This window comes from Gallus gallus, chromosome 2 (genome assembly GCF_016699485.2).
Source record: "Gallus gallus isolate bGalGal1 chromosome 2, bGalGal1.mat.broiler.GRCg7b, whole genome shotgun sequence".
NCBI lineage: Eukaryota > Metazoa > Chordata > Aves > Galliformes > Phasianidae > Gallus > Gallus gallus.
In genome coordinates this window covers 88,634,774-88,660,518 of record NC_052533.1, presented here as the reverse complement: position 1 = coordinate 88,660,518, position 25,745 = coordinate 88,634,774, and the positions used below count along the sequence as shown (strand labels likewise).

General features: G+C 40.4%; 1 protein-coding gene across 2 annotated transcripts in view; it reads left to right on the top strand.

The window, feature by feature from the left end:
* Positions 1-25,745, top strand: part of AHRR (aryl-hydrocarbon receptor repressor) — a 90,298-nt gene that overhangs the window by 16,247 nt on the left and 48,306 nt on the right. For both annotated transcript variants that reach the window (XM_025147282.3, NM_001201387.2), the window contains exons 2-3: positions 526-597; positions 7,249-7,430. In XM_025147282.3, the coding sequence (XP_025003050.1) occupies positions 536-597; positions 7,249-7,430 (244 nt within the window). In that variant the 5' untranslated portion in view covers positions 526-535. The remainder of the gene's footprint in view (positions 1-525; positions 598-7,248; positions 7,431-25,745) is intronic.

Below are 25,745 nucleotides of genomic sequence, written 5' to 3'. Positions count from 1 at the left end.
CACAGTGCTGCGTGCTGCTTCTTGAGCTGCCAACACATATGCTCTCAGTCTTTAAAAATGAGGGTGTGAAGACCTGGACAAATGCTAATTTGAATAATTGCTTCCTAATTACCACAGTGTCAGTAATAGAAGACAGTATTCCCGTGTATTTAGAAAGCTGTGAAATCCTCCCTGCAAAAGATGATGAGTAGTAGTATTCATTCTTATTTGCTTAGCTGAATTTAAAAATGAGCCTAGAGGGAAAAAAACATATTTTTGCATATCGAGTAAACAGGATGTATTTTTATACCATGTATAGTAAGCTTAATTTGAAAAAATGAAAATTGAATATAAACATCAATATTCTAATAACATTAAGGTAGGAAATTGGAATAAGCCCTAAGCTTCTATCTTAACTAATGCCACTGTTCTTTTTAGTGTTGTTGAATGCCACACTCAGGCAACAGACATTTTTCTCAGCTGAACTTTCTTGGTGCTGTCATTTTGTACAGTGGTACTAAGACACCTATTCCTTTTCTTTTTCAGCATCAAAACAATGATTCCTCCGGGGGAATGCCTGTATGCTGGGAGGAAAAGGAGGAAACCCATTCAGAAACAGTTAAGTATCACATTGATAAGGAGGCAGTTGCACCTGCCTCCAAATGTATGTGCCAGAAATGAGGTAGGAGGAATCCTAGCCTCCCATACTCTGCCGACCCAGGAGAGACATGAGATCTTTTGCCATGGTGAGAAACCCAGGCTGGAGGCTGGCTCCAGTCTGCATCTTGTACCATTGCTCTTATTCCAAAGACTTTGCAGAATTGTTATTATGCCACAATGCTCTCAGTCATGTGGTCTGATTTTTGGATGATCCTGTGTGGAGCCAGAAGTTGGATTCAGTGATCCTTATGGGTCCCTTCCAACTCACTGTATTCTATGATTCTTTTACTCCAGAGAGGATGCTGCACATGGGTCAGACTGTCCTTACCTACTGCTAGTTGATGTCCCAGAAGGAGTCCAGTGGCTATGGTGCACGCCACAGCATACTACAGAGCATAGTGCTGTGAGGAGTTACAGGGGCAGCAGTTGATTGTAGGCAGAAGATACTGGTGAATTAATTGTCAGCTGAGCAGTTGGCTGGAGGGAGTGGCTGCTACCTCTGTGTGTCTGTGTTCCCTGCCTCCTGCTCAAGAAGCCTTGGGGAAGCTGCGTGCTGAGTGGCACCAGTGTGCTGGTATGTCCCCCCTTCCCCCTTTCTTGGCTTAGTCTGGCTTGGGGCATCACTACATCCGGTAGATGTAAGTCTGGAAAGTGGGTCAGTTCAGCCAACTGAAAAAGCAGACTGGTGACTCACGTTTTGCATAAAGAGGGCATCATTTTTGAGCCACTATTTACCATAGAATCACTTGTATTTGTAGAAAAACGTGAGAAGAATTGTATGCGTGAAGGCAAAGCAGAAACAAAAACCACAACAGGAAGAAAAAGATACTTGAAATGCAGGGAAAAGAAGGTTGTTATCACTCATATGCAAAATGATTTTGTCATAAACCACTTGAAAACAAAGTCTTTTGATATAATTATCTGACATCTTCTGTGTTATATTTGATTACATAGTTATGAAACACATTCGTAGTGTGTAAAAATTATGAACTAGCACTGACGGTCTTTGCAATTTAAGGATGAAAAGTTAATTAAAACAGATTTCTCTATTTGCATTTTCTCTCAGAGCTCCAAAAATAACTCACTTGGCTAAAAACTGTGTATTTTGGTCTGAAGTCAAAAGGGAGTTTCTCTGAAACTTTGAGTGAAATCTGTTCATTTTGTTTGGATTTTGGAGCCTATTTGCACATGAACCACTTGTTGCCATTTAAAAAGATATATATCTATATTTAATGCAAAACGTATCACAGGTGACAATTTCAATAGACAAAGACAGTGAATGAAGAAGAATGTTCTTGCAATGCCTGAGTATTAGATCCAAAATGTACGTGACGTTTTTGCACTGGTGTTCAAGTATGCACATGGCTGCTTTATTCCTACATGACCTATGGAACTGCTCCAGCACGTGAAATTACCTCTATGCAGAACTGTTTATGTATCATAACTTCTGTAAGAATGGAGGGAGAGTTGCAGTTGCTTGGAGAAATGTTAAGTTTCGTGTTTGGAGTATGCATGTTAGCTAGAAGAGCTTCTCTCTGAGATGTCTTCTAGATAAATCAATAGCTAAGAAAGCCACTTGCTATCTAAGGATGGAAATGTCCTCAGGAGCCTATTAGGGAATTTTGCCTTCAAAAATATCAAAGTAGCAAGCACCTTGAAAATAGCTCTGCTGTCAGACTGTGGTGTGGGTACCTGAACATGCCTACCCACTCAGACATAGATAATTTTGATGAAGAAACTTGGTTTTGGTTAAAATAAAGGGAATCAAATGCTTTGAGTTTCCAGAATACTTAGCTCCCGCACTGGACACTACCCTCTATTTTTTGTGGATAATTACTTCTTGCTTGCTGAGGATGATTTCTCACTTCCTAGCAACGCTGGTCTCTTCCTCAAACCATGTCTGTTTGTGGGCTTGGTCTCTGGTAAGCCTTTCCTCATTCACAGACTTCCTAACATTGCTCTAAAGAGGCTCTGAATGCCCATGATTGACTTTACAGAGTCTAGGGTTCCTTTCAGGGTCTGTGTCCTTCAGTCATAACAGATCTTACTGATGTTTCAGGACTATGAGATAACTTTTCTGTTATGTAGCCTTAAATTGTTTATCTTGAATTTAGAAGGGTATATATTATTGAACAGTACATTTAACCATGATTTTAATCCATGTTGTGCTGTTTTTGTTATAACATTTTTTGTCTTGTTTGATAGCATAGCACATTTTCCTCTATGGCCTTGTTCTACTTTTCTTCCTTTTGTTCTGGTAATGAATCACAGTAGATACAGCCACCTGTTCTGGGAGGGGTATTTGTTCAGCCTGAAAACCTGATTTTTCAGAGAAAATAAGTCGATGGGAATTCTTTGTCCAGTCTGAACTATTATTTGTCTCTTTATCATCCTAATGTCCTCTAGAAATTTAACTTTCTCTTGACAGTTCTGGGCTCCCCAGTTCAAAAGACAGGGATGTCCCGGACAGAGTCCAATGGGACCCCAAAGATTAAGAGCCTAGATCTCTTAATATGTACAAGGAAAGACTAAGAGACCCAGGGCCTTTTAGTCTGGAGAAGGGAAGGCTGAGGGAGGATTTAATCACTTTTTTATAAATATCTAAAGTGTGGGAGTCAAATGGATGGGGCCGGGTTCTTTTCAGTGGGGTGCAGCAATAGGACAAGGGGCACCGAGCAAAACTGTAGCACAGGAAGTTCCATGCTAATCCAAGGAAGAACTTCTTTACTGCGAGGGTGACAGAGCACTGGTACAGGCTGCCCAGACAGGTTAGGAGTCTCCTTCCCTGAAGGCCTGGATGCCTACCTTTGCAACCTGCTGTAGGGAACCTGCTTTAGCAAGGGGTTAGACTTCATGATCCCCAGAGGTCCCTTCCAACCCTGATAGTTCTGTGATTCTGTGAAGTGAGTTAAGTGTTCATCTGAGCAGGATACGTGGGTTTCTCTTGGGGTTTGTGGCCTTTTAAAGGCCAGAATTCAGAAAACTGGTTCAGCATTCCCCTCTGCAGAACAGCTGGGACTTTAACGTCTTCCCAATGTATGTGCATCCCAGGAAGCCCACTCTCTGCTCCTCTGTTAACATTGCGTGATCAGGCTATCAAACCAGCTGATGATCCTGCAGCTAGCTTTTGATTGGAGATAGCACAGAATGTCAGTGCCCATTTTTGCAGGCATAGGACACTGGAAATTGCATTCTGAAGTAACTTCACAGAACAATGAGGAAAATACATGAAGAAACTCCATGGGAGAATGAAGAGAGCCATTTGACTATGAAAAAATGAGTCGAAAATCTGTATTACTGGGAAGAGCTAATATATTTTGTCTTCTACACCTGGAAGTAGGAGAGACCACCTTCGCTAGATTGCCATTCTTCAGACATTGTATCAGGTTTAAGTTCTACCTTCACCCATACAAATATATAACAAATCCTAGCTGTTCTCTTTTGGCCGTGGAAAGCTTGGAAACAAGCCCCATTATACGTGATCAGCACTAAAGGATTTTGGCATTTATGGAATCAGATCAAACACCTGGAGGTCAGGGTGATGGAAAATTTTCCATCAGATATGTTTTTCATCCAGAAAACCGAAGTCTTGAGTAAAGGAAATATTTTGTACTAAGTGTTTGCTTCCTGTGGAAATCTAATATTTTGCTAGTAATTCAAGCATCTGAAAAATAAGGAGATCTTGTTTTTAACCTCAGACTAAAGGCACTGCACTGAAATTAATACCCATACTAGCAATGCTTGGGCAGTGCTTCAGGACAGTTACTGTTTGAGAGCTTCATCCACTTCATCTCAAACCCTGGCAACTTGTAAAACTCTCTCCCTCCACAAAACATTTCTTGTAATGTTTTACAGCTCTTTAAAGGCAAACTCAGCTGCCTTTGCTCTGAGTATATCTTTAACTGCTCCAAACTGCCCAGTTCAGCCAGAACTGTATCAGTGCCAGGGTAAACAGAGATCTTAGGAGCAGCTCTCTCCTTAGTTCTCATTTCAAGGCCCTCTGTGGCGTAGCCTTTCCTCTTACTTGGTATCACACTATCCAACCTCTCATCTTCTCCGTTGGTGTGATGTCTTCATGACCACAAGTTCTGCTTTCTCCTCCCCTTGCTGTGAAGGCTTAGCATAGGCGCATCGTTGAAAGTACATTTTCCTCCAAACAGCTTCCTCTCAGTTCTTTTCATTCACAGAGATGGTCAGCGTCTGTACATGTGTGGTTGGCACTGGGGCTCATCTCTGCCAGGACAGACTTGTGAAGTGCTCGGTCACTGTGGGTGCTGGTCAGTGTGTTGGTGATAACCATTTGCTTTCTGCTCCATGTCATAGTCTCTCTTCCCTTTCTCTTCTTACTGAAAGCTTCCTGTCCTATCTGATGGTTAGATTTTCTCAGCTGAGATCATCAGTTGCTTTCACACTTCAGCATACTTGGACAACTTCTTTACAGTGAACTTTTTGTTAAAAGATGTGGATTGCCTCAATGGGCAGCAAGTATGGCTTGGAGAGGAGGAGAAGACACAGCTCTCAGTGGACAAAGCTGTGGTGCAAGAAATTCTCCTGCAGGCTCACCAAACTGGTGCACAACAGTGGCAATCTGTGGGTCTTGGGCAAACTGAGGCACTGAAGCACAAACAGCTCAATGTCCTATGTACCAACAACACAGAAAATGCCCTCTGTGCCAGCTCCTGCACTTGCTGGTTGTGGGGTCCCATGCAGGAATGCATCCTTGTTACTGCACAGCAGAATTTGGATTGTTTTGCTCAAGAAGCAAAGAAAGAAATGCTGGCTTTACTGTTTTAGGTACAAGTGCCACTTTATGGTAATAGGATTGTATGAAAAGTAAAAAAGGTATAGAGTGAATGCTGTGTCTCTGTGAAGACCTGATTTATGTTGTTTGAAAATCAGCTCTTACGTAAGCACGACAAGCTGGCTACTTTCAGCTCAAAGTAAGGGCTAGAATTTCCATTTGCCTCAAAACAACTCCTTGAAGAATCTTCCTGCCTGCTGTTTTCCTTGAAGGATAGCTGCGCGAGCTTTTCCATGGAGCCTGCATTGTTTTAAATCCTATCCACTTGGCACCTAATTACCATTTGCATCAAACTCACATTTGTTTGGATTTACTCACTTACTGAATCATTTCCTTGAGTTTTCAGGAAGACTCCATTCTCTTGCAGTCTTTTTACATCATTCGCTGTAACTTCCAGAAAACGGATACTTTGTTCGGTACAGATGTAGTCCATGCATTTGCCACACATCACTGATACAGAGCAGTTGTGAGTTTATGTGACAAATAGGCTTTAACAATTTCTGTACCATATCAGTCTTGAACATTTTGAGCTCCTGAGTCAAATTTTCCTTACTGGAAAGGAGTTTCCTTACTTTTTTTTTTTTTTCTATACCAGGTTGTTTCCTTACTTTGGCCGGTTTGTCAAGTGTAAAGGCCAAGTAATAATATCCTATGTTCTTAAACTTCTACTTAACTAGAGTCATTGCTTTCTAGAGGTCAGACATCCTTTTGGTGCTGTGAGAACGGCTGAGTGCAGAGGTTGCCACAAATGTCTTGGTGCTTTGGTGTGGACCACTCCTTACTGTTGTGCTGGTCACCCCAAAAGGTTTTGAGATAGGTGCAAAAGGGGCTGCTCAGAGAAGCTGTGGGTACCCCATCTCTGGGGACACTCAAGGTCGGGCTGGTGGGGGGCAGTCCTGCCCATGGCAGGGAGTGGGGTTGGTCAACTTAAAGGTCCCTTCCAACCCCAAACATTCCATGATTCTGTGATTCTATCATAAGATTCACTATTTTGCCTGTACAACTTAAACTGCCTCCTTTCTCACTGTTGATAGATTTCACCTTGCACATTTTTGCAATAGGTTTTCTGTGGAATCTGGTCCACACTGGGATGCATAATGGAGCTGGAGTAGGAGTGTTCAGTTTTGAAATCTGAATAACACTATTCTATATATTTCGAGAGGAGTATCGATGTTTTTAAGAGAGAAACCAAAATTTTACCTTTGTTATTAGTGATATGGAAAAGTAAATTTGAGGATGTTCACGAGATGTTTGAGTTTGGCAAAATAATGTCTCTTCTTGTTGCTTCCCATATTCTTTTAATGATGTCTGAAAAAAAGTCTCTTTTCTTAATTATCTCCTGACCTACAGGTTAATTCTGAGTCATTAAATGGAGGGCACTGAGATGCTTTGAATGAATACACTGGGTATTGAATGGGTTCATGCATTAGTCATGGTAATTTTCCTTTACTGTTCTGACACTAATTTGTACAACACAGATGAAGAACCATTTTTCCTGGTGTTCTCTAAGACAAAGATAGCATCCATTCCTCTAAGGTCAGAGGGCCCTAACTAAGAGATATCGTCTCTTCATTCGTTTTCTACCGGGCAGATATGAGAAGAGAGGCCAATGTCCATGCCTTTGTCAATGCAAAATGGTAAATTTCAGAATATCTTTTAAGCAGGGGATGAAAACTTAACACATTTGCATAGGAGCTTGATTAACAACGCCTGCTTATCAACTGATGGCAAAAAGCATCTCAGTCTGTGGTTGCACTACCTGGTGGTAAAACAGGTAATCGAAAATGTGATTCTCTTCTCCACCACAGAAGGCCTGCAGCTGGAAATGAAAAATCAAACCCTTCAAAGAGGCACAGGGACCGCCTAAATGCAGAACTAGACCATCTGGCCAGCCTCCTGCCTTTCCCACCCGACATAATATCCAAGCTGGACAAGCTGTCTGTGCTGCGCCTTAGTGTCAGCTACCTGCGAGTCAAAAGTTTCTTTCAAGGTAGGTCTCTTTAAGATAGCAGTATCCCTTTAAAACTCTCCCTCTTATTTGTGACTGCTTTCTACTAATCGTGAGTAAAATTAAAATGTGGTGTTAGATTGGTAAAGTAAGAAAAGAAAGATCTAACCTCTGTTACTGAACATACCTCTTTTGCATATGAGATATTGCTCTGGAAATATTGTGCACTTCCTCCTATGCTTTTTGTGTGTTTTTTTACCAAGTAATGGGATAACCCTCACCCTTCCTCAGTGCACTGTAGGAAACAGGAAAACATGGCCGTAAAGTACTTAAACCTGCAAAGATGCTTGGGGTAAATGTAAAGTTGTAATACCTGTAGCTATGTTGTGCTCCCCTTTTGAAGCAATTACTGTTCATGTTTGCGATGTCTGTTTAAACACAACATGCAAGTAAAGCAACTACTGTACCACCTGTATTTACTGTAAGCCCAACAGGAAATAGGCTTGCTTGAAAGGTCAGAGGGATCACTTTCGTTTGGGATACGTGTGATCTGAAGTTTTAAGTGTTGACGAAAGCTAATAATAGGCTACACTTTGTTTTTGTAGCTGTCTGGCACACCATACAATGAAAGCCAAATGTGCATGTTCAGATGTACATAGTAAGAATTCTTCCAAATCTGCAGACAGTTTTCATTTCTTCTGTTACTGTAGTGTTCAGAAGAGCAAAATATGGATTCGGGACACAGCAATGAAAATCCTCTCAAAAACTGTTCAATATTCCTTATCATATACAATGTATACAAAGTATCCCTGTATTTTTTAATTTTTTTTTTTACTGAAGAATGCTATGTATTTGTTGGCCTCTTGCTCTTTTTACATTTTAATATAAAAATAATGCCAGATTGCACGATATCTTGCAAGCTGACATCATGTTACAGATGGTGATGTTAGCGTTAGCAGGAGCCTCCCATGTCAACGGTGGCAGCTGGCTGCCCAGCCTCCGTCAGCCGGGAGTTTACAGAGTGCCTCTCTTTCCTCTGAACACATACCTGGGTGTCACCGCCCCTTCCTCTTAGCCATGTTTTCATTTCCCATGGATTCACAAGGAAGAGGCTGTCTTCAGCTGCCTTTACTGCTCTTCTGCCCGAGTTTCTAAGACAGATTGTCCTCTTTTTTTTTTTTTTAAAGCGATGGGATAAAAGTAAGACAAGTAAAGCCAGACTTCATTGCTCTGAAATGTTCCGCGTTTCAAGAGATTTCACTTAATTTAATCCTCAAATTATCTAATTGGACACATAGTTTGTGTTCCCTTCATTCTTATTTTTAAATGTTTACATCGTGAAACTAAGGTTACAGAAAGCATTATTTATAGTAAAGGAAGGAAACTACATGCCATTCTAAGACAGAGAGCAGGCTGGAGGTTCAGGAGTGAAGGAGAGGTGAGCTCCTGAAACAGAGCTGGAAGAGAAATGGATGCCAACATCTGCTAAGAGCAGGAGCTGCAGCCTTGGCTTAGTGTCACGTCGTGATCTACTATTTCATGGTTGTGTTGTGGAGAAACAGGGTAGAGCAGGACTTTTTAACCAAACCTTTGGTAAGAGGTCATCTGAAAAAGCAAACAAAGATTATCCCCAGTGCTTGGATCTTTGTTGTGATGAAAAAGCATAGGGGAGCAGGAATGGTTTATTTGTGGCTTTTAAAATCTAAGGATGGTACTAAGTTGAGTTGTTGTAAATGCTGTGAGGACAGAGAACAGACCAGTGGTATGCAGAGATGTTATAACATTGGATAAATACATATATATACATCTCTGAAAAAACGGACCTAGAAAATCTGTACTAATTCACTCAGGGACAATTAATCCAAAGGAACTGGTGTTTGGCAGAAGAGAGTAACCTGGAAAATAGAACATAAAAACAATAATCGAGGAAGGACAGTGGTCAGCAGATTGTTCCATGCTTGTAATATGATATGTTGACATAAACAAGAAAGCCAAGTGTGGATTTTGGTCTGTTTGCCCAGAGGCAGCATGTCGCTAAACAGGAAGGTTATAATCCCTCTCTGCATGAGACCAGCATGACTCCATCTGGAATACAGCTTTTTATTGTGGGCATCTCCTGGTCACAAGGGCATTAGTACACATAAAGGGGTTTGGAATAAACACTGGGAAGAAGTGACTGAAAAGCTGGATGGACAGAAAAGAAGAGTAAAATTAGCTTGAATGCATACAGTTTATATCCTGTGGCTGTTTATCTTTAAGGGGGAGAAGGGTGGTCTGTAAGAAGAGAAGGAATTGGTTGGGACATTTTAGAGTGTCGCAATGAAAGACCTGAGAAATGATGATGAGTGTGTTTACATTTGGCTCGAGTATTGAGTAAAACATAGCTGTGACAAGTTCTGTTCAGCTATCCAATATTCCTAAAATTGGTATAGTGGAGATTCGGGACATTCAAGATTGTAGTCACAATTTGATATGCGGGCCTGTTCATCCTTCATTTAGAATGCTGCTCTCCGAGTTTGAAGGAAGTGAATCTTAAATTCCATGTTTTTAAAAAGTGTTTGTAAGAATGCTGTTTGCAGTTAAAAACAGCAACCACAACAGCAACAAAACCTAACACTTGAGCTATTTGACACAAAATGTCACGTAGAACATTGCATGTTCAACCTGTAACAGCTCAGCAATCCCTATGACAATTATTATTGCAGACCTTCACCAGTCCCAGCAGTTTCCAGACGTACTCATTGACTTGCCACTAGGTGTCCTTTCAGTAGCTATGCTGGAATCCTCCCTGTGCAGCATAAATGTTGCAATTTATTGAGATCAATAATAGCCAGTCAGGGGTCATGGAGTGATCTCACCATACTGATTTCGCTTTTCAGAGGATTGGGAATTAGGAGATAGCAAATATTCATGAGTCATCTGTTCTTTTCATCGGTTCTTTTCGCAAGTTAATAACTTGAAGCCAGTTCATTTTAGTTAAGTTATGCAAGCGAAAATTCTGGCTCCTTTCCGAAATTTAGATCTGGTTCTTAACACACATTTTCCTAGTAGTCAATTTAACAGTTACTGTGGTGGATTCCCTCTCTCATTCTTAGAAACATTTTCATTTGGCTTGAGAACAATTCCTCTGTCTTCTTGGCTTGCAGTGCTCAGATCTCTGTAATCAGTTGGCAGTGGCACTATTAATAGTCCCACTCCCGCAAGCTATATGCATTTAGTCATTCTGCATTTTCCTGATAAGCACTTCAAAATGGCCTGGAGCCATAACCTTAAAATCTCACCAGATCTCTCGTACAAGGCAGCACGGATCTGAACCGGTGCTTAGACTGAGAGGCATCAGCAGCTACAGGAAGCTGTGCTGGTCATTGGCCTGACAAAAATTTGTCTTGGCTGGGGCTGCTGTGGGAATGGAGTGGCACTTAATGTCTGCGATCACTTGAGCTCGCTGGACCTCTGACTTGGACATATTCCATCCTGGTTAGATGTATTCTGCCTTCCTTTACCACGCTTGATGATAAACCCTTCAGTAGCTCTTACTTCTCAAATTTTCCAGTGGTGGAAAAATGGTGGTCTTGTTCCACTTTAAGACTGGCTCTCTTTCTGCTGAAATTGTTTCCTTGTAATACAGCTTTTAATTTTGCAAATCAATATAAAAACAATAGCACCTTGTTCTTTTAACATCTCAAGTCTGTTCTAAGAGGCAGTTACCTTAAGTTTACGAGTAAGGAAGATACAGTGTGGGTAGACCAGTAGGCAAAATAAGAATACAATTAGAATCATTCTATGATTCTATGAATTAGAACTGGCATTTAAAGTTTCTGGTTTTTTTCAGTTCTTAGTGTAACCAATCTTATATTGGTATTCCACTCAAACTTTCCCTTTAGCATGCCATTCAGCAGAATCATAGAATAGTTTGAGTTGGAAGGGACCTTTAATGGCCACCTAGTCCCACTCCCCTGCAATGAACAGGGACACCTACAGCTCAATCACATTGCTCAGAGCCCCGTCCTGCCTGACCTTGAGTATCTTCAGGGTTGAGGCATCCACCACCTCGCTGGGCAACCTGTGCCAGAGCATCACTACCCTTATTGTAAAAAACTTTTTTCTTAATGTTAATACTTCCAACCATAAGCATTCCTAACAAATGATAGCTAATGTTGCCGAATGCAGTCTTGGATGGCAAAAGTATGGATCTTAATAGGGGTGATTCTTTGGGCATTCAAGAGGTGGGAACATTTTAAATAGTTTGCTGCGTAATTTAAAGAATCCAATAGTTTACCTTATTTTGTCCATATGAACATTTTATGCATGTGTTTTGCCTGTTGATACACACACACACACATGCTAACATATAAACAGGCACACAGACAAAAACAGTGGCATCTCAACAGACATCTCCCTCGTGGCATTATTTTTACTTTCTGTGTTTATTTACTTCCAGAATTCGCTGCCTTCTTTGTGTTTACTTACTTCCAGGCTTCATTTCATTGTGAAATATAAACATCAACAAATGTATTGATGACTAAATATGAAACATAGGGTCCTGAATTAACTTTGAGAATAAAAGTATTTAAAGTTTCAGTAAATTTTACATTCAAATTGTAAACCAAATCTATCCAAAATACTGACAATCAAGCGTAGGGACATTTTGTTTGACCTCCCTAATTTTGAAGTGATATATGGATTTTAAACTGAATTGTAATAGACTGTGAGGAATTTGTCAGTAATGTTAGTTCATTTGCTTCTGAAAGAGACTGTCCTCAATGAAGAATCAACTGTGTCTCAGAGATATTTGTGTAATGCTTTATGAATTTGCAATCTTAGTGATTCCCAGCAGTCTGGATCTCTCCCACTGCAGTTGAGCCCTCTTTTTTTTTTTTGGGGGGGGGGGGGGAGAACAGTTTACTACCTTTCTCATGGTACTGTATTTATAGCCATGAAGGTGTCCTGTTTCTCACAGTCTATTCTTCTCCAGAAAAACAGCCTTTCCATGCTGCCATGATCCCTCTTCTTTTCTTTTTCCTTCCCTTCCCTTCCCTTCCCTTCCCTTCCCTTCCCTTCCCTTCCCTTCCCTTCCCTTCCCTTCCCTTCCCTTCCCTTCCCTTCCCTTCCCTTCCCTTCCCTTCCCTTCCCTTCCCTTCCCTTCCCTTCCCTTCCCTTCCCTTCCCTTCCCTTCCCTTCCCTTCCCTTCCCTTCCCTTCCCTTCCCTTCCCTTCCCTTCCCTTCCCTTCCCTTCCCTTCCCTTCCCTTCCCTTCCCTTCCCTTCCCTTCCCTTCCCTTCCCTTCCCTTCCCTTCCCTTCCCTTCCCTTCCCTTCCCTTCCCTTCCCTTCCCTTCCCTTCCCTTCCCTTCCCTTCCCTTCCCTTCCCTTCCCTTCCCTTCCCTTCCCTTCCCTTCCCTTCCCTTCCCTTCCCTCCCCTCCCCTCCCCTCCCCTCCCCTCCCCTCCCCTCCCCTCCCCTCCCTTCCCCTCCCCTCCCCTCCCCTCCCCTCCCCTCCCCTCCCCTCCCCTCCCCCTCCCCTCCCCTTCTCTTCTCTTCTCTTCTCTTCTCTTCTCTTCTCTTCTCTTCTCTTCTCTTCTCTTCTCTTCTCTTCTCTTCTCTTCTCTTCTCTTCTCTTCTCTTCTCTTCTCTTCTCTTCTCTTCTCTTCTCTTCTCTTCTCTTCTCTTCTCTTCTCTTCTCTTCTCTTCTCTTCTCTTCCTTTTCTTCCTTCCTTCCTTCCTTCCTTCCTTCCTTCCTTCCTTCCTTCCTTCCTTCCTTCCTTCCTTCCTTCCTTCCTTCCTTCCTTCCTTCCTTCCTTCCTTCCTTCTTCCTTTCTCTCTCTCTTTCTTTCTCTCTTTCTCTCTTTCTCTCTTTCTCTCTTTCTCTCTTTTTCTTTCTTTTTCTTTCCCCTCAAGAGCTACATTTTATTATATAATTTTTGTTGCTCTGCTTTTATGTTTTTTTTTTTCAAAATTACTCCAGGACACTATGAAAAAAGCATCCTACCATACTGCCACAAATGATTGATAACTCTCCTCAGATTATGCTTTCTTACATAAGTTGGCCCTCTTTACAATAAGATTCTTCAGTTTACTTATGAAGATACTGTGTGGCAGTAGGAATTGGCATTTTGAAGGTGTGAAGATACGTAATATCTATTGTTCTTTCATCCCATCCACATGTGCTTTTATAAAAAGTAATTAATTTGGTGTAACGCAGCACCATATCTTTGGCAGATCTGTTGATTTCTTCTTCTTTTTCTACTTTTTTCAAGTTTTTACTAATAGGTTGTTGGATATATTTTCCTAGTGTTTTTCTAAGGATTGAAGCTTGGCTTTACTAGGGATTGTTGTGGCCCTACTGTTCTTTACTTCCTTCTTCCCATGCTTCCTAAAGATAAGCTCCACGTTTATTCTCTTCTAGTCTTTCTAAATTTTCCCTTTTTATCATGATTTCTCATAAATTTACAGCTAACAGTTCTGAGAATGCTCTGCTCATTTACAGAATGTGCTGCAATGAATTTTGCTAGACACGATCAACTTGCAAGCATTCAATTCATCCATTGAGTTGCTAACCCTGTTACTAATACTAGCAGTATCTGCTTGACCTTTAGTGATGGAAGCAGAACAGGCAGTAAACACATACAACTTTTTGTGCATTATCTACTACTGAGCAGTTGTCTGAGTTTCTAGTTCTGAGTAGCAGAAAACTCTTCCCAGTCTTTTTGTATCATTTAGAAACTTCCAGCATGCTTTTTATAACCTCATCTTTCTTGTCTTTCAGGCATTGGCTTTTCTGTTTTTCTTCTTACGTGATCATGCTCTATTTTATTCATTTTTAAATATATTTAATAAGCTTCTAGTCATAGAAGTCTAGGATTTTAATATGGTCTTTTTCTGTATTTCCTACTCTTCACTAACACTGAGATACTGCCTACTTATTCCCTACATTCTAGTTTGTTGAAAGACCTTCTAACTTACTTTTCTTAGGTATTTGACCTATGAGATTCTACCTTCCATTTCTCCAGGTATACCTAAGTGTTCCTTCTCCAGAGCTGTTGTCTTCATTTTGCAGTTCTTTGGATTTCTGCTGCTGTAAGAGTCTTGGGTCTAGGATTTCCTAGTCCCTTTCAACAAGATGCCCTCTCACCTTCTTACCTGTTTCTCTCTTTCAATTCAATCTTTTTTTTTATTTTCCGTTCTGGCACATACTGTGTGGTTTCTGTCTTTCTTCAGACTTAACATTATATTACCAGGTCATTTCCTTTTACTCATATATGTGCTTGGTGTCATCCAATTCCCAATGATGTTTATCTCTAATGGAAATTGGGTTTATTCCTTTTAAGAAGAAAGCAACAAAGGATTCCTCCCAGCTGGCCTGATTTTCAGTATCCTCAATTGCTTGCAATCTGTTCCAGCTTTCATCTCTTCCTCCTGTATCTGTCTACTTCTTACTACATTTATTTGGATTCCTTAGGTTTATTAATTAGATTCTTTACATCAGGCTATCCTAAGAGCAGACTGTAAGGCTCTACGTTATTGTAGCATGTGAACACTTAGTGCAACAGTCCTCAATCCATTGCTGGCAGATATACTTCTGATGAGATGTATATGACTCCAGTAACACTCAGAAAGTTATAAAAGTAAAACCTGAAATGGGTAGGGAAGCAAAGAATGATCTGGCTTTCAGTGCATTATCCACACAGTAATACTATTCAGCACTACTTTATGAGTGCTGCTTGGCTGAATGAAAGCTCCTCTTCTGAAGATCCACTGCTAAGCAAGGAGAGGGATTATCAGGCTTCCAGTTTCTTCCCATTGTCCCTCCTTAATGTTTCTGTTTTTCCTAGAGGTATTTTTTGTTTTTTTTGTTTTTTTTTTTTTTTTGTTCCCCAAAATCTCTCTGCTAAAGATTTTTTTTTTTTCTGGTCTGGATTCCCAAGCTTTTTTCTTTTGGTATGTTTTTTAGGTTTTAATTTGTATCACCAAGGAAGATTTTTCTGTAACAAGATTTAAATGGTTTTGAAGCTAAGCTCGTAAGTTTGAGTGTATTGCTGAAATTATTGCCTCTCCTGAATACATTTCTTGTGGGAAAAAATCTTCTTTCATTTACTAGCTACCTGGAGTAGCCTGAAGCGTTCTCTTAAATGTAGAACCATAGCCTTAGTGAATCTTGGAATCACAGCATGGCTGAGGCTGGCAGGGCCCTCTGGAACTATCTGGTCCTCTGCTCCAGCAGGGCCAATCAGAGCAGGGTGCCCAGGCTCGTGTTTAGGTGGCTTTTGGAGATCTCCAAGGAGGAAACTCTGAAGTTTCTGGGCAGCCTGCGACAGTGCCTGGTCATCCACGTGGCACAGAAGTGCTTCCTGGTGTTCACATGGAACCTCCCATGTTCCAGTTTGTGTCCATTGCTTCTGTTCCTGACACTGGGCACTGCTGAAGAGTGCAGTCCACTGTCTTTTCAGCCTCCCTTCAGGTATATATACATGCTGATAATATCCCTCATGAGCGTCCTCTTCTCTAGGCCAAAGAGTTCCATCTCTCTCAGCCTTTTATCATACAAGTGATGCTCCAGCCTCTGTACTGTGGCCATTCACTGGACTTTTCTGGTCTTTTGTACTGGATATATTTAGAAAAGATGCAGTAAAAGAATAGAAGACCTGAAATTTAAATAAATGTAATAAGAGATGCCATGTTGAGAACAGGATAAAATGCCCTACATCAGCATTTGTGGAATCATGCCTTCTTGACTCCGTCTCTTCACTCCCACCAGTCTTTTCCTATTCTGATTCATGTTTAATTTAAATTACAGAAATAACGAGAGGCTTTCAGATTATCCTTAAGCCTGTAGCTTTTGACAAACCTATACTTTTGAGTTGCAAGTCTAGGATTTCAGTTATGCTTCTCTGCTTAGCTAGGGCTGAATGTGGTGCCATGCGTCAAGAGGTCTCCAAAATATTTGTTTCGTTTAACATTTACAGGTCTGTTTTTTGAAGACGCACTCTACTGATTTAAAGCACTTATAGTGCTTTCCTCTGAAACTGAATTCCTGAATGATTTCTTTACTGCTAGGGAAATAAAGACTTAACTTTTTGAACACATTCAGTATATCCTTAGGATATCTGTTGCTGTACTCCACAGACATGGCGTATTAGATTGTCTATAATATTTAAGTTGTATAGGTTATTTCTGGCAGCACATTTAACTTCTTGCACTGAAAAAGAATCTCCCTGGCCAAGGAGGGTAACTGTAAGGTTATTTCAGTGACTGTAGTACTCAGTCATCATATTCAAATGACCAGTACATTCAGAATATTTCAGCAAAAAGGGATGCCTTATGAAAGAAAGACATTTTCCACTCTCTTCTGCTCTAGAATTTTACCATCTTCATAATGATATAGGAATTGAAATAAGGAAAGAGTATTCTGCTGCATAAGTGGTGCCTAAGTAAATCTTTGAAGGAAGACCTACTTCAGCAAGCCATTGTCTAATCAAGAGCTAAAATGCTACATTGGTGAAATCTTAGTAGAAGTGTCAAGACACTAAGAAGGCTGGCTGCTTATACATTCCCGAGACCTAGCAGAATTCATTTCTGAAGAATCAGCTGCACAACTTCTCTCCCCCACATAACCTTTTTTTTCAAACAGTGGATTATTTTGAGCAGACCTTTTGACATTTTTTATTGCCAGAGAAACCATTCTATTGCATCACATTAGCATGTTGCTTATATCAGTGCTCCACTTCTGCTTTTTTCTTGGGAAAACCCTTCACTGTATGTAACAAATGCCTGAGGCTGCTTTGGACTACATGTTTTGTTAGATAACCTGAAGAAGACCTTCCTGACCCTTGGAAGACCTTTTGCTCACTTTTAGAAGAGGACCTTATCTCATCTTTTTTTGCCGTTTTTTAAGAGTCTGAAGGCTTTAATACCTCTTCTTGCTAGTTGGCTTTCTCTTTAATTTCCTGCAAACAAGATTTATTTTGGAGAAGAAGCAGAGTGGATTGTTCAAGCAGGATTTAATTTGGAATGAGCCTATATTCAGGAAGAACAAGAGGATTCTTTAAGCTGCTTGAATTTGTATGACCTTTGAAGATCAAGGGACCAATTAGTGCAACGGTATGTTAAATGTCACGTTCTCGGGCTAACTCTAAATTGCATACCTATTTTTTAGTATAACAGCAAGTAAAGAATGTTAATAATAAATAATTGTAAGATCTTTTCTGGTACTCCTTTGGTGCCTGTGTGTCATGTGTTGTGGGTTTTTTATATTGTCAAACGTCTGAAGCTCAGAGCTGTTAGGCTGTGTTAGTCATCTTGCAAACAGGGCTGGACTTTATAGACATTGTGCTATCTTTAGGAAATACAACAAGGTTGCTATTGTTTGTGTAGAACTTCCTTTGCAGTTCTGGATCGATGTCTTACGCCACCTTTCTACTGCTGAATGCCATTCAAGTGAATATTCCTGTGGGCCTCAGTTTTTCCGCTGATACTGCTAAGACTAATGATAAAACCAGGAAACTGGAAATGACAAGTGACAGGAGAAGCATCTTTGACTGTGAGATTCCGCTTAAGGGTATTTGGCACTGGAACAGTTCCACTGTTTCTAGCAGTAGAAGAAGTACACTCGGGACCAGACAACATGGTCACCGAAACACCAAACAGCTGGTTTTATAGGTGTTCCCACAAACCACAGCTGATGTATTGGTCCAATGTGAGGGGAAATCCCCCATGTAGTTTGGGCTGTTAAGCATGGGTCTTTATCTTTCTCCAGCTTGGTTAGTCATTTTTAACCACCCTGATTTGATAGTCTTTTATGCTTGGTTCCATTTGGTTAGCTGACACTGTTAATCTCACGTGGCATTGGTATAAATAAATACAGGCATATGACAAGGATAAAAATGGGCCCATCTAAACCAGTAGACTGATGTACGTGCCTTTTTGTATTCAGAAATTTGACCTTGCTTGAGCACTGTTCTTGCTCAATCTGTCCTCTGCAGCTAAGAGCTTCCTTGGCCCAGCCTGGAACCAGCCATTGAAGTACACTCCTAGTGTCCTGTGGATCAAATTATTTTATCCTACACTATAATGAATGGACTTCCTGTGACCTCATTTTCTTGAGTTCAATTGTGTTTTGAAGTTGAAGGCTAAGAACCTAGTATAAGCTCAGTTCTACTGCAGCCCAGGTTTTCTTTGGATTTGGAAACAAGATTGGGTTTTACTGTAGTAAGGACTATACTTTCAGTCCAGAAGGTGCTAGCAATTGCAGTGGTAGAAGGTACTAACAATAATTTTGCCCTCATTGCTGCTGCAGTGGATGGGAGGTAGGAAAGCATTCCCTCGGGCATGAACTTTGGCTTGATTTACGCTTATTCTCAGTTTCATGAGTGATTACTGTTTCTGAGAGGAAACGTGTTTCTTTACTGTCAAGAAAATGATTTACTTTGTTTCTAATTTTAAACACAGATATGTTTTAAAGGAAAGACAATACCTCTTGTCCAACTGAATACAGAATTTATCTTGGCATAATATAATTGCAAAGAGCTTTGAAGATGAATAGGACAAATAGTTTTAGGCTAGAGAACAGTGTGGGAGACTGCCTTCCTGGTTTTTCTCCTCACTCTGCTACTGCATCACTTTTGGCTTACAGTACAAGGTGAAGCTCTCTGCAGAGAACTCTGAAATAATGCAGATGTCAGAGCTGGTCCTTCAGCAAGAAGCAGAGTGACTTTGGAGATACATGCACGTGAATTAACTTTCCTGAGAGATACAGCTTACCCCCAGTACATGCCTTACCATCCCATAGCTACACTTTTTTCAAGCTTTTTGTAGCAGCATAAAATGCTGTGTGCCCAAGCCCTTAAATCTAGCTCAGAGATCTTTGTGCTACACTCTGTGCATGTCTGGTGCAGATATATTCTCTCTGGTTCTTGCCTGATCAGATAACTTTACTCTTTTGTGTCTGTATAGATATATTGGCTATGTCAAGGCAGAGTTCAAGATGACACTTGTGATCCATGCAGATGAAAAGCTGGAAACATATGCTTGGACCAAGCTAGAATTCATGTTCCACTGCATATAGGTCCCTCTCTGCTTTAGTGCTCCTTGTCATTTATCATGTTATTAAGCAAAATACAGCAGGCTGTTCTAAGACTATTGCTAGATACTTGTGAATAAAGGTGGGTGAGAACTGTATCTCGGTTATTGTAATAACTGCTTTGGAGACCACTCTTCAAAAGTAGCATAAAGTATACTCAGAAATTATTTCTAATGAGACTTCTGAGAAGGTAGATCCACTAATATCTTGAATTAAGAGCCTGCCACTCAGATGTAAATCTGAAACAGCACTTCCTTTCTGAGACTTTAAAAAAAAATCTTTTTTACATTTCAGAACTGTAATTCAGCTTCTTGACTTTGTAGTGCCTTTATACAGTCATTTCTAAATGTTGTCTTACATGTCTCACTAGCAATTCATGGTGGCTGAGTGCTGAGACCCTGGGAAGTTCATGAGAAGCAATCTCAATGAGAGGTAGGCATAGTAGCAGAGAAAATGTGGAGGATGCATAATATGTCAAGAGTAGACAAAAGGCTAGCTTTAAGCTGTGTACTTATCAACACTTTTCCCTATCTTTTCAGCTGGACTTCGTACCTAATAAAGACCAAGTTATATGTAAAGAGAGGTTTACTGATGGTCTTAAACCTGGGAGATAAGGAAGGTAGAGCTTCAGCAAGAGGGAATAGGACAAAGATTAATAGCTAATTCCTTAACTGGCTTCCACCTTCTACGTATTAGTTTTTCAAATAAATGCTATGTTGCATCTCCTCCTTAACTACACACAGATATGTCTTATGATCTACTTTCAACAGCTTTATTTAAAGCAGCTTCTTTCTTTTTCTGCTCCCTCAAATTCTGATAATTCTTAGGCTGTTGAAGCTATGAGACATTGCCTGTCATGTACATCAGTATTTTCTCTTTGGGTTTTTTTTTTTTTTTTTCATTTCCCCCCCCCGATTCTCTGTGTTGTCTGTATCTGCTGTTTTCTGACTTACGCTAGGTATGTGCATACTTTGTCACTGAGTGAGTGGCTTTTTATTCTACGGTGCTAAATGTATTTCCATCTCTAATAGCTCTGAAAATCTACTGGAATGACTCAAGCCAAAGTCAAGAGGGTATCAAGACATAGAAGAGAGCAAGGCTAAGTGCTCTTAGTTGTTTCTTTTTGTTTTGTTTTGTTTTTCCTTTTTTGTAATAAATTCTATCCTTTCAAGATTTTATTTATATCTCTGATAAATTCAATTTAAGTTTTGTTAACTGATAGTATTTTATTGACTTTTTTGAATATAATAAGGATATGTGTTTTTATTTGTATTCTGTGCTTGGAGTTTAAAACGAGCTATGGGCAAGTTGTCCTATGGGCAAGTTTGGTTCTTCCTTTCTTTTGTTCTAAATCCCTGTCCATATGGTGGCCGGCATCACTGGTCAAACACCTGCTGTCAGAAACCCCGGTGAAGGTGTTGAGAGGGCTGGCTGCTCCCAGAAGGACAAGAGTGTCCATGAGACTAATCAGGACAGGGACTGTCAGCCACACAGTGTCCCACTAGACCAGGCAGGAGAAGGGCAGCCAGGAGGAGAGCAGCCAGCCACAACCACAGGCACCAGCCACCTCCTTGAGGATGGGCTGAGGCTAGGATATTGGCCCACAGATCAGAACCCAGGGCTCAGTCGTACCCATGACCAGGCCCAAGCACAGCTGCGAGGTGGTGAGGACTGGTGCTGAAGTCCAGCCTCCAGGGGACACTCTCAGGGCCCCTTCAGCACCTCCGCTTTGCCTTCTCTTATAGAGAATCTTGCCCCCCTCCACCATCTCTGACTGTCACTTCATTTCTGAACACAACACAGAGATTACTGTCCTAATTTTGTGTTCTATTTGGTTTGTAACCTCTGTATCACAGGTCTTCCTGATACCACTAGTGCTCCACAGAATTCATAGCTTGTAACTTCTCTTTCTTGACCATTTCTCTGATGAACAACATGCTCTTCTGCCTTTGTGGGCATCCCTTTGTCCAGCTTTTTCCCATCAAGGCCATATAGTTGTAGTAATAATTTCTCACTACGTAATAATCCTTGCCTATTAGATGTAATTGTAATTAACCATGCCTACTACACAACCTTCTCTCCTCTTTTTGCGTCTTTGATTCTGTCTCCTACAGCCATCCTTCACCTTCTTCATGTTGCCCTTTAAGGATGAATGAATGAATACCCTTCCTGAAATAATGCCTGGATTACTCACTAGTTCTTATAGCCCAGCAGTATTGTTGGGCTATAAGCTGCAGATGGCTGGTAGATTTATAGAAGTACGAAAGTAAATAAATAAATTAATGGCTTAGTCAAACCCAAAAGTTAATTATTTATCACATGGCTTACATAGCTGTTTCTGTGTAAGACAGCTGTCTTTCTAGGCTGCGACTGTATCTTATCTAGATGGTTGGAAATCTTAAAACATTGATTGGACCTGGTTTGGACAAAGAAACAATCTCAATTTCTGCAAATCTTGCCTCATTTTTGCTGTGTAACTGGACCTATGGTTTGACTCATTGGATTACTAGAAAGTACTTCTATGATTCTTTAATTTTATTTGGTCTAGTCTCTTTTTTATGTTTTTGAAAGAAAATCCCAGCTGACTGACACAGATGCTTTTCCTCTCTAACTAATGTACCATAGTAACATATTTGTGCTCTGAACATTCACCATTAAATACTTTTTAGATAAGGCATAACAGATTTTCCTTTATAAATCCAGTATTAATTTGATTAGAATTTTAGTACAATCACGTAGGGAAGACAGGTGGGGATTTAAAAAAAATCTTTACATCTGTAGAAGTGGAAGCAGAATGCATGTCAGTAAACTGAATTAAATGCTTCCTAAGGGAAGATGCAAATAGACTTTAAAACTTCCTTCAAAGAAGCACATAATTTCTGTCATGAAAGTTAGATGCTATATAACAGTCTTGCCGAAAACAGATCACATGGATTTACTGTGTCCCTGAGATTCCACTGAAATATCCACAATGCATTCCTTTTTTAAATCTGTATGGAATATATAAAATTGAAAGTATGTACTGGAAGTAAATCTCTGGCTGTAGCTTTTATTATAATAAGTAAAGTTTCAGCTATTCCCATTTACCTCTGAACCTGCAGTGAATTGGCTATTTACATATTGGAAACAGCTGAAAGAAGCTGAGACGACTGAAAGCAAGGAAAGATCAGATCTAAATCAAACCCCAATATATTTTGGGTTTTCTTTTTCTGATCCATTCACGACTTCATAATCACTTTACTAATTGTATACCTGCAGAACATATATGGCCCTTGCCGTATTGCAAATTGCCCCTTGGCCTATCAGTGTTACTGAAATCTTGTCACAAAGACTCAGTATTTTGTTCCAAATAATTTTTTGAAACGACACCTTGCCATCAGATTGCCCCTATAAACCTTGTAAGGGGAAATAGCCCAATAAATAATATTTTATGAAAACATTTCTTCAGGGGACAAGCAATGTAACCTAGATAGATCTTGAACTGATGAATGTAAGGATTTATGAGGAAAATATGCCAATATGTTATGATGATAGCTAAGGCAATAGTGGAAAAAAAATGAACCTACATTTCTTCTTTTTATGTCTTAATACGCATTGCTCCATGTACAAAAAGGTTGTATATCTAGAAAAAAATATATATTTGTATGAGGAAATCAAAGATGTTTAAAATTACAGGAATTACTTTAATAGTTATTGAAGGCTCAGTCATGCAAAGTGCTTTAAAATAACTGTTCAGCAGGAATTGGCTGTTTTCAACACTTCCTCAGAACCATCAGAATAATAATATATTATGATAATTAAACACTAGCAATATAGCTCTATATATCATTTTCAGGGAAGAGATGTTTCTTTTGAGCCAAATGTACTTAGTGACAATGGCAGAGAGTTTGAAGGTATTACATAATGTGATATTCAGTCTTCATTCTTACTGATGCTAACAAGCACTTAAGAAATATTTAATAAATTTGGTAATAAGTACCATATTGTTTGGGGCAAGTGATCCTACAGTCGTTCCTGAAAACTTATAGCTTAGAAAACAGAGGTAATGTCAATTCAAAGGTTTGATTTGCAGTTTCACCTTTTAAGTATCACAGTGGTCATTGATAATGTTTTTAAAAGCAGTATTGTGACTCAGATAGTCATCTCCGGCAGAACGAGGCCAGAGGGGAGATTAGAACTGCAGGGGCACTAAATTTCAGGAAGTCGCTGTGTAAAGAGGTTGCTTTATTGTTTCTCTATTTTCTCTCTCTAGTCAGGTCAAGTCACAATGTCCAGACTGGGGTTGATGTGTTACTTGAAATATTCTAGCTTCAGCAAATATTTCAGCTTCTGAATCTCTGAACAAAATATTCAACCAGCTTAATTTCACTTCAGGAAGTAAGGTGGAATGGGAAGTCTCCATTGCTCCCTTGCTAAATGGTGTAGGTGCAGCAGCAAATGAGAAACATGCTGGGGAAGACTTTTAGGCTATATACTCATCAGTCCTGAAATGCCTGCAGTGGAGACTGGGAAATGGAATGGAAATTTTCCAAGGATGAAGAAGACAGTGAGAAGCTTAGAACCTCCTTCCCACTGAGGCAATCTGCTGGGAAAGTCCAGCTGTAGCCAAAGTTTGGGCAAAAAGCCGATTCACCGAAAGCAACAGGTTTGGCTGGGAAGGAAACATAAAGACTGGGAAGGAAACATAAAGTTGGTCAAGTCTTTAATTCTTTGTTATTTTACCCGATTGCCATTAGTGGATGACACAATTCAGGCCTTCAGAATCTGGCTCAGTGTTTTGAAAATGCATTGCTGGAATTTAAATGTATTTTTACAGATCAAATAAAAGCGTCACTGAGAACAGTGAAGCACTAAAGAAGTGAGTGAGCTCTCACCTTCACAACTTCAGTAATTTGGCTGGAGAGGGTTTTTTTGCTAGTCAACTTGGGCACCAGCTAGCCGTACTGCTGCCAGATTAGCAAGCTGCTGGAGGGGAAGAGCTCTGAAAAGTGATCTCAGATTAACGCAGAAGTAATGGGATACATGTGGTCAATTTGGAAGAATTTATCAGTGTATTTTCATATCAAGCTTTTAATTAAATCCGCCAATTTTATTTTTCCCGTGTTCGGTTTTACTGTTTACCTTGGTGACTTTCCTTCCCTGTTTCATTGTCTGTGGTTTGTTAATCTGTTTTCTTCTGAAATCTTCACGAAATATTTTCCACCTATTTAACTGTAGCAGCCCTTCCTAGACATAAATCATCACACTTCTTTTTAAATGTTTCTTTTTTGTATCTTCCTCACCTGTAAATTTTTTTGTTTTTTCCATAGTTTTCTTTCCCCCTTTTCCTATAATTGCTACAGCATTTTCCTTCTCTGTGTTCCTCGCTTCTCTAAGCTCTTTTTCTTACATCTGCCCTCTGCCATTCCAACATTAGAACTCCATCTATTCTCTCAACCGACAGACTTGAGTTTGGTGGGAAAGCAGTGCTCTCTTTTTTTGCTAGTAATGCGTTGTTCTCATCTCCTGTTGGGTGAAAGAAGGACCAGGCAAACTTCTTTCCCATTCTCCTCCATGAGGGCCTTTTACCGTATGTGGTCCAGGTGTGGTGAGCTCAGATAGCCAGCTCATGCTTTCATCGCATGGGCTACAGGGGATGTACCTTTCATTCCCTCCCCTGCATAGAGCCCTACCACAGCGTCAAGATGATGAGAATCACTGCAGCAGAGGGATGAAGCCTCAGGGCGGGAGGGGGGAATAAATAATGATTGTTGTCAACCCTCCCTACTACATTAGGCTGCCAGATGATTGCTTATTCCTTGCTCCCACCCACACGCTTCATGCCACCACCGGCATTCTTGGTCCTTTGTGGCTCATGTTGTGGGCTAGTCAGCTGATGAGTCAGCTCTGCTAACCAGTGCTTTTCCAGCTCCCCATGCAGTGATAGCTTTGGTGCAAGAGTTTCCATCAGAAGGATTAGCTGCATGAAAGGGGGGTTGCATGGGCACGTCAGTCAGTTTGTTTAGAAGCTTACCATTCTGTGAATAAAGAGCAGGTTTCCAGAGCTGTGCAGTTCAGTTCATCTCATTCTCTTTGTATACGCTCCAGTGCAGGGAGTTTTGAAACTACGTCCTGTATGCCATCTGTTAGGATGGGAATGTGGAATTAATGGGAGATTCAAACTTTGAATAGGTCAGGAAATTCGGAGTTTTGTTCTCACAGCAATTAACTACATGTTGGTCTCAGATGGTATTTTGCCTCACTGGGTTAAAGTACAGAATGAATCTTGCACCGCAGCTGAATTCC